This window comes from Podarcis raffonei, chromosome 1 (assembly GCF_027172205.1).
Source record: "Podarcis raffonei isolate rPodRaf1 chromosome 1, rPodRaf1.pri, whole genome shotgun sequence".
NCBI classification, from domain to species: Eukaryota; Metazoa; Chordata; class Lepidosauria; order Squamata; family Lacertidae; genus Podarcis; species Podarcis raffonei.
This window is the reverse complement of record NC_070602.1, coordinates 17,530,772-17,539,776: the sequence shown is the minus strand read 5'-3', so window position 1 is coordinate 17,539,776 and position 9,005 is coordinate 17,530,772. Positions and strand designations below refer to the sequence as shown.

General features: G+C 42.9%; 1 protein-coding gene across 1 annotated transcript in view; it reads left to right on the top strand.

Moving 5' to 3' along the window:
• The first annotated feature begins 495 nt into the window (after positions 1–495).
• The window catches only part of EML1 (EMAP like 1), a 128,676-nt gene continuing 120,166 nt past the window's right edge, over positions 496–9,005 (top strand). The window contains exon 1 of the mRNA XM_053375220.1: positions 496–681. Within this exon, the coding sequence (XP_053231195.1) occupies positions 651–681 (31 nt within the window). The 5' untranslated portion in view covers positions 496–650. The remainder of the gene's footprint in view (positions 682–9,005) is intronic.

Sequence of the window (9,005 nt, the reverse complement as noted above, 5' to 3'; positions counted from 1 at the left end):
ACTGGGGTTGGAGTTTGGCAATTGCCTCCATGTTCTGCTTGTGTGCTTCCCAAAAATAATCTGCCTGGCCCTTAGCTGACAAGGTTTTCCCACACCTATGAACACTGAAGTGGGGGGGGGGCGGAGAGAGAGAGACCTGCTTTCAGTTTCTCTCAAGTACATGAATATTAGTCACATGTTATGCAACAAGGAATGCCCTGGAAACAAGACCCAGTTACAAGCTTCTCCACATCATAATTATTTCAGTGGGCACTTGAGCCTGGATTCCCAGCGTAGTTCTTAAAAGCCTTTTTCATAAATATTCCATGGCCTTTTCGAGCCTGTAATGTGCCACAGTGACATTAAAGAGGAAGCTGTTCGAAGGGGAGGGATGTCAACAAATTTATCCACCAATAGCGTGCTCTTTTGGCACAAAAGCACATTCTTATCTTTACATCCCATAATGAGAAGGCAGAGCCAGAACTGGTTGCTGTGTAAACTCCTTGGGTACAGTTGAGAAGAAGAGAGAGGAGAGAGAGAGAAAGAACTATTTCTCTTTGGCTAACATTTCTTCTGCTTGCCCTGACGGAGGAACGAGTTCTGCATTGGTGCTATTATTTTTCCCTGCGGTTTTTTCCCCTTCAGAAGCATTAAAGGAAACTTCTTTTCACATGATGTCAGACTGCGAAGGGATAGCTGTGGGTAAGTGCCAGAATTATATTTACCACACTGTCCTGAAGTCTAGTTCACAGCCTCAGCTTTCAAAGGAGGCGGATGAGAAAAGCAGAACAATTCTAAGCCAAATGTTCACCCCTGTCAGTTCAGGCACAGCAAGGCTGCAAACAGTCAGAGTGTTTTAGTCTGATTTCCCCCTCCAAAACCAGCCAGGTTCTTGCATAGCTGTTGTTGGACATTTGCTGCAGAGGTTATGTGGGGTTTTAAAAATGTTTTTCTTTGCTTGAAGCTTTGAATAATAGATCTATTAAGGTTCTTATCTGACGTATTTTTAAAAATCTAACTTCGTGCTTCTGGGGGAGGAATGCTATTAATAATTATATATGTATGAAAGGATATTGGGTGACAAACTGGTGAGAGCATGCAAAGTGACTAATTCTGTCAAAATGGCAGTGTCCAAATCTGTCCTTTAGAGCACTTGGAGAGGAATGTCTGGGAATGGGACCAGAAATAAGCATCCTGTTGTAACTTACTTGTGTCACTTCCTAACTGCAAAAGGGCGACAGAAACGGAGGTGGAAAGCAATAAATATTATTCCAATGTTGGGGCGGGAGACATAACTTCACTTCAGTTTCAAAACAAGCATAGCAAAGCTGCACTCCACATCCAACAGTACAAGTTTTTATCCTTTTCCACGTAGCATAGTTTAAAGCGATCGCGGAACCGTTTTGTTTTGTGGACATGTCATGGAGCAATGCCCACTTTTGGAATACCAATTTGGGAGGCTAAGGAAAAGAGCGACTTTTCCCAGGCCACCCAATTTCCTTCATGGCTTAGCAGAGATTTGAACCGAGACCTGCCAAACACTTTGGTCCCCTGCACCATGAATATCCTCCAACATTTCTCTGATGAAATTAGGGATGTCTCATTCCATAATGATCATTTTACTTTTTATACCCCACACATCTTACTGGGTTGCCCTGGCTACTCTAGGCAGCTTCCAACATATGTAAAAACATAATAAAACATTAAAAAAACCTTCCCTATACAGGATTGCCTTCAGAAGGCTTGGGGGTCAGCTAACTCCATACCCTCCAACATGTCTCCAATGAAAATAGGTATGTCGTAAGTAAAAGCAGGACATCTATGTCCCCTTCACAATCTTCAGCCACGGCTGAAGAGGGCTAGTTCTGAATGAACTGAAAGCAGAGTTCTCACAGCTAGTAACTACAGAGGTTTAAAAAATTACAACTTGTGCTTAAGGCAAGTGGTGTTGGGGCTTGTTTTTTTGCCACCAGGTTTTTTGATTTTGTAGGTAAATTGACCAAACAGTTTGATTTGTTTGCTTGTTTTTATGATTGTGTGCCTTAATATGGTATCTTGTCTACTGCTCTGCAAATGTAAACAAGATGATCAAGAGCTCTGCAAGATGATCAAGAGCTCTCTTTGCAAATAAATGCGTGGCTGCAGAAACTGACTTAATGTGAGAACAAGTTATTCTGTGCTCCGAACGTGTATTTCTGTATTGTAGAATCCACCTGCTTTCGTCTTATATGTATGGTGTCAGCAATCCTTTGCATTAGGGAAGAAGAGGGGAGAGGGGTATTTTTGCTTGCCTTATCAAAAGGCATGCTGTGTCGCTAGTAACCAGAGCAGGTTGCTTGGCCAGCAGAACAGGCCTCGGTTTTAGAATCTGGAAACGTGTTTGCTTGCTAAGCATAGTGAGTCATATCAAGGAAGTGGGAGAGGACAGGGACATGGGTTTCAGATGACAGAGACAATATTTAATGCACAGCTAATATGAATGAATCTACAGTGATGGCTGTTCATTAAGTTATATTCCCCCCGTTGCAAAAGAAAATGGCTTTGAATGTAATTACTTGCAGACAGAATGTGATATGACTGTTTTACTGCAGCATCACAATCTGGTTTAACCACTGACTATTCAGTTGATGCCAATCACATCTTGCTTCCCGGGGCCAATATCTTTGAGTGGGCCAATTTTCATCATGGTCAAAGGGTTAAATATTCTCTCCCTGTGTGCCACAGGTGCGAATCCCACCCACCATCCCCACACAGTGGCTATTTAAAATTTCAAAGTAAGTGTGTCAACTGTTTTCACGTTAATTACTGTTAATATCAAGTTTGCCTGTCAGTATGGTACCTTATTGTATGGCTTCTAATTTCTATGCAAGGCCACAATACGTATTTTGTCTAACTGTTCTCTGTTTCCCCATGGAAGGAGAGGCAAGCTTGCTCCATGTTTATTGGAAATATCCTAAGATAGTGACATACTGGAAACGACAAAGGTTTGACCTAGGTAATATATATGAGGGGTTAAAAATTACTGCTACTGTTTTCTTTTTCTTTCTTTCTTTCTTTCTTTCTTTTAAACCACCATATTTTCTCATGTATAACAGATCCCCATGTATAAGATGTCCCCTATTTTTTTGGACCACAACAAAAAATTTTTGGGAGATTGCCAAGAGTTGTTGAGCTTTTTTGGGGGGGGTCACTGCATTGCCGCAATTTTTTGCAAATTATTTCTAAGGAAAAAAAATATTGTCTTATGCACAGAAAAATACGTTAGTACCATAAGATTTCTAAACGTTGATCTAATAGCAGGTAGACGCACAATCTATGACTGAGTGACTGTGAAAGGTTTGGGATATGGTGTACATGGTGAAGAGTAACAGCAACAAACCACAGTTGATCATTACATGCATGAGTTGCAGCTAGCCGCAGAGCCCTGTGCTTCCCCTTCCTCTTCCCCTTTCGTTTGCACTTGGAGGGAGGAAATCAGTAGCTTCCATTTGCAATCTGAAACAAACCACAGTTTGCTGTTCTATCTGAAAATGGTAAACTGCGGCTAGTGCGAACCATTGCTCACAAACCAGGATATTAATCGAAAATAAACACAGTAAAATCTGGAGGAGCAGAGTGCTGATATTTAAAGCATTCATATGTCACTGTGTGAGATGTACTAGTTCCTTGGAGCAAATGGGAGTTCGGTCTTTCTGTAGATTGGTGTTTACTCTGATTCAGCAGTAAAGAGCAGGTTTTCACAGGGAAAGCAGTGTGTGTGTGTGGCTGCTGTGAGTGCTGGAAGGAAGACTGCTCCTTGCTGCAAGACCCATTTCCACCTGGCCTAGGGGGCAGGGCCCACACTCGTATTGAACAACCAAAAGAGGCTCTGGCAGGCCAGAGGGACGTTGCTGGAACAACTCCTGTGTTGGGGCAACTTGCTAAAATGTTTCAAAATGTTTTAAACAGTTTTAATTTTGGTTTCTCTGTTTTGCTTTTGTTGAGTTGGAGTTGGTTAAATGTTTAGCTTGGGTTGGCATTTCTTTTAATTTGGGTATAATTGTAAATTGTTTGTTGTTGGTGTTGTTAGTTTCTATTGACTTATTAGTTTATTTATAGTCTGTATAAGATACTTTGTTTTTTAATGTTTGGTGTTTTATTATTATTTTTTTATAAGCTGTAAGCCACCCAGAGTGCCAGGGGAAACCCAGTCAGATGGGCTGGATATAAATGATAAAATTATGATTATGTTTTTCTTGGGGCAGACCTGTGCCTAGAAAGCGAGGGCAAAAGGTATGGATAAGCCTGTAGAATAAGCAGACACCATCATTTCTGTGCTGTGTGCAGCCTACACAAGTATGCAGTCTGGGAACAGCTGCATAATTGTTCTTGCTAGATTGGGTAGGAGGGAAATGAAGGCAGGATAGGGGGAGTTCTTCTGCCTATGACCTCCTCTTGAGGTACAGTAGCTAGATGTAAATTGGCCAATATTTCTTTCCCACAAGAAGCCTTAATTATACACAGCTCTTCAGATCTTAGCAGGCAACTTCACCAGTTTGAAAATGCTGGGCTTGTCCTCCTTCCTTTGAATGGAAAATTAAATGTGTTGGGGGATGAGATGACAAGAGCAGAAAATAAAGGGGGCAGAGAAGTGCATGCTGGGACTTAAAAAAACAAGCACCAGGGGGAGGCATATAATTATCATTAAATGCAATGCAAAAATTGTACGTAAATTATTTTTAAAACACATAAACAAAGTCACCAAATGCAAATCAGGAAACCAGTCGCATTAAATAGAGGGAATCCATTTGCTCAAAATGAATACTCTTAGCCAGTGCTTTTCCCCCCCCTAAAAAAATGTTTAGGGTTACTGATTGATTGATTGATTGATTGATTGTATTTCTATGCCCCTTTTCATTCAAATGAATCTCAAAGCGGCTTACAACCAATAAATAACCATAACATAATAAAACATAATAGCACATCGCGAATACAGCATACATCGTATACAATAATTAACAGATTATCAATAAAACAGTTGCAATAAAAAATAAATTTTAAAAAACTTAACAAAACAGCAACTAAAAAATAAGCTAAACCTTCCAGTTACAGCAAGCCACATAATTAACAAATCAATGCAGCATTTAGAATCTATAAAATATTAAAAACATTAACAAATTAGCAGCTTAAAAATATAAGCTAAGCACTAAGTTCATTCACACAATCTCTGCACCCCCATGACTCATACCCTCTCCCCTTTAAAACAAAATAAAACTATACAGCAAATCAACAAGACAATAAATTGAAATAATAAGAATTACATTTATACTAAAACTAAACTAATCCCCAGCCCTAACAAATGTCCATCCCGCCCACAGCAGCACAAAAAAAAACCAAGAAAAACATTTAAAACACCATAGATCAGGGGTCAGCAAACGTTTTCAGCAGGGGGCCGGTCCACTGTCCCTCAGACCTTGTGGGGGGCGGGACTATATTTTGGGGGGCAAAATGATGCAAGAGCCCCACGAGCCCCGCTGGCTGCTTACCTGTGTCTTGCTAGTGGTGGCGGAGGGACGATGAGCAGTGTGCGAAGGGGCTCCAGAGAGGGGCTGCTTAAAATGGCGGCCACTTGAGCGCTCCTGCTGCTGGCACCAGCAAAGCCCAGCCCCCTTCCTCCTCTAGGCAGGGCAGGGAGAAGCCAGGAGGAGGGAAGGAGGAGGCAGCGCCACTGCCGTGTGAGGGAGAGGGAGGGAGAGGAAGGGAGAGGGAAAGAATGTGCACCCTGGCAATCCATGTGGTGATTCCTGGACCGTCTACAGGCCGGATCCAGAAGCATAGCTGTCAACTTTTCCCTTTTCTTGCGAGGAATCCTATTCGGAATAAGGGAATTTCCCTTTAAAAAAGGGAAATGTTGACAGCTATGTCCAGAAGGCAATTGGGCCTGATCCGGCCCACGGGCCTTAGTTTGCCGACCCATGCCATAGATTAACAAGTATTTTAAACATTTAAAAACGTTTTTGACATGTTCAGAGTAAGTGTGGGCCCCACCCCCTAGGCCAGGTGGCAATAGGCCTTGAAGCAGGGAACAGCTTTCCCTCCACCTTCACCAGCTGTCCGTCTTCATTCAGCTGCTGCTTATGAATGTCAGGTTGCTGGGACATCATCAATCTGCCATTTAATTCCGAAAGAATCTGTGGCTGCCAACCTGGCTATTATTTCTGAGACCTGGCTGGGTGAAGCTGAGAATCCTGAATCCACCCAGCTGGCTCCAGTCAGGTGTTTAGCTTTGAACCAGCCTATGGAGGAAATCAGGCCTGTGCAGAAAAGATGTAACATTTAGTATTTTCTCCCCTGGATCTCATGGAGCCATGATTCTCTCTGGTAGGTGGTGTTTTGGAAGAAGTGCCTCCTCTGGTTTCTGAAGGAGGATCTTCAGGGTCCAAGCTGTCCTTCAAATCTACTTGTTCATCGCCGAGAACCTCTTCCAAATCACAACTCTGCTGCTTGAGGGTCAATATTCACTACTGGCTGTTTATTTTTTTTAGCCCTATCAGCATAGTGAAGGGTATTCAAAGTATCTTCGAAGTTCAAAGCTGCTGGGCTCACACATGCAAACATCAAGATGTGGTTATTGCCTCCCATGGCCGTGGCAGCCACCGTTTGGGAGTTGTTCCCCTGCTCCGGGTGCTGGGTGATTTCTTTAGCAGGATTCACCACGTACTCAGTTAGCCCCACAACCTTAATAATAATAATAATAATAATAATAATAATAATAATAATATATTATTTATACCCCACCCATCTAGCTGGATTTCCCCAGCTACTCTCATCATCATCATCATTTGTATGCCGCCTTTCCACAGTTAAAACAATGCTCAAGGCAGCTTACAATATGAAAAGATTTACATAATTACAAACATAGCAAAGTAGTCATAAAAATAAATAAAACTACATAACCAAACCGAACAATTTCCACATAAAAATAAAGACACAAAATCAGCAACAGCAGATTAAAATCAGATTAAAAAATTAAAATAAAGATTAAAATCAGCAACAGCAGCAACACCCAGTAAAACTTTTCCCCAAATACCCCAGTCCTCCTGGGCAGCAGCAGCTATTAAGATCCTGTCAAACCTTGCCCTAGGCAAGGCTTCCTCAACCTCAGCCCTCCAGATGCTTTGAGACTACAATTCCCATCATTCCTGACCGCTGGTCCTGCTAGCTAGGGATCATGGGAGTTGTAAGCCAAAAACATCTGGAGGGCCGAGGTTGAGGAAGCCTGCCCTAGGCCAGGTGGAGAGAGGCAGGAGCGGTGCCCTCAGGCACTCAAGCAGGCGAGTCTTCCTGGGTGGCAGCAGCAGTCCTTATGAGGCTCATCAGGCCCCGCCCTTGGCCAGGTGGAGAGAGGCAGGATGTCTCCCCTGGGATCTTCATGGATGCTGACTGAAGTTGTCTTCTTTTGTGTTGGTGCCAAGAGGTCTAAGATGAGATGACCCTGGCCTCTTCCTTTGACATTTTATAATGTTATATTCAATTACTCCTTCAGGTACTCTCATTTTCCTACTCATATTGAAATACTGCCCCTCAACGAGGCCAAACTTAGTTTCACAAAATGTTTAGGCGTATGCGTCCCCCCAGAAAAAACACACTGCTCTTATCCATACAGCAGCCTTCACCAGCCTGGTACCTTCCAGGTGTTTGGGAACCATAACTCCCATCAACCCCAGCCAGCATGCCAAGGCTGCCAGAGAGAGAGAAAATACAGCTGTACTTGGGTTTTCAAACAGCTTTGTTCTCGAACATTTTGGCTTCTGAACGCCGCAAACCTGGAAGCGACTGTTCCGGTTTGCGACCTATTTTTGGAAGCCGAACGTCCGATGGGGCTTCCACGGCTTCCAATTAGCTGGAGGAGCAATTGGGGAGGTGCCTGCATTATTAACTCTTGTCGCTTTACTCATGAAAGTGAACCAAACTGACTTACAACAGAAACACTAAAACCAAACACAACAAACATATCCTCTACCAATAGGTGCTCTACCAACAAGCCTTGAATATTACAAGGGACTGAAACTATCCAGGGTCTGTGATCTTCCCGAGTTTCAAAAATGGCACACAACTGCACACTCTGGAACTTTCACAGGCAGGCAACTTAAAGAAAGCAGGGCAAGCGTAATGTGATCGTAGCTGCGTAAAGCGACCAGACAAAAACATGCTGCAGTGCTCTGAATCAGCTGCGAGCGAGAGGGAAATGCTGTGCTACTGGGCATATCTCAGATGTCCTCATTACCTCGATGAGGCACTGTGACAAGGTCAACCCAAAGCAGACATGGATGCAGCTTGGTCTTTTAGCCCCAAGTCACTGACTCCAGTAATGAAAGTAGATTATATGGCTTTTTGAACTGCCCTAGAGTTGTACCAGTACTCTGAGCTGAGTGAGGCATGCGGATGAGAAGTTTGGCCGGCGATGCATTGTGTTTCCCCTGCATTTTGTATGTATCCTGATTTTGGGATCATTTTCCCCAGCTGGTTTCCAATTGGTGATCCCACCCAGGGGGTCTGTGGCACATACCCATCAACTGTCCAGGAAATCCCCATTCCGGGGGCCATGTGCTCAAAAACACATGAGATCATGGCAGGATGCGTGTGTTGCATGAGATCGCGGCACCCAAAAATGTGTGGTTTGGGGCACCATGGTTTTGTACAGGTCACATGACTCTCGCAGGTTCACATTTGGGCAAGCCATTTCCCTTCATATAATGCATTGTTGTATGCTGTTTCCCCTAATATGTTTATTTATTTATTTCATAACATTCATACACCGCTTGATTTATATTTTAAAAAAACAACAACACCACCTCAAAGCGGTTTACAAAAAAAGATAAAACAACAAAATCAAGAAAAAATTACAGCCCTACTTTAAAACAGAGAAGACTTAGAACACTAAAACAGATTGAAATTGCCTCAGCTTTTATATGCACATGTTAACGTGTGTGGGTTTTTTGTACACATTCTTTGACTGGAGTTCACTGCACTGCAAAATGCAGCGA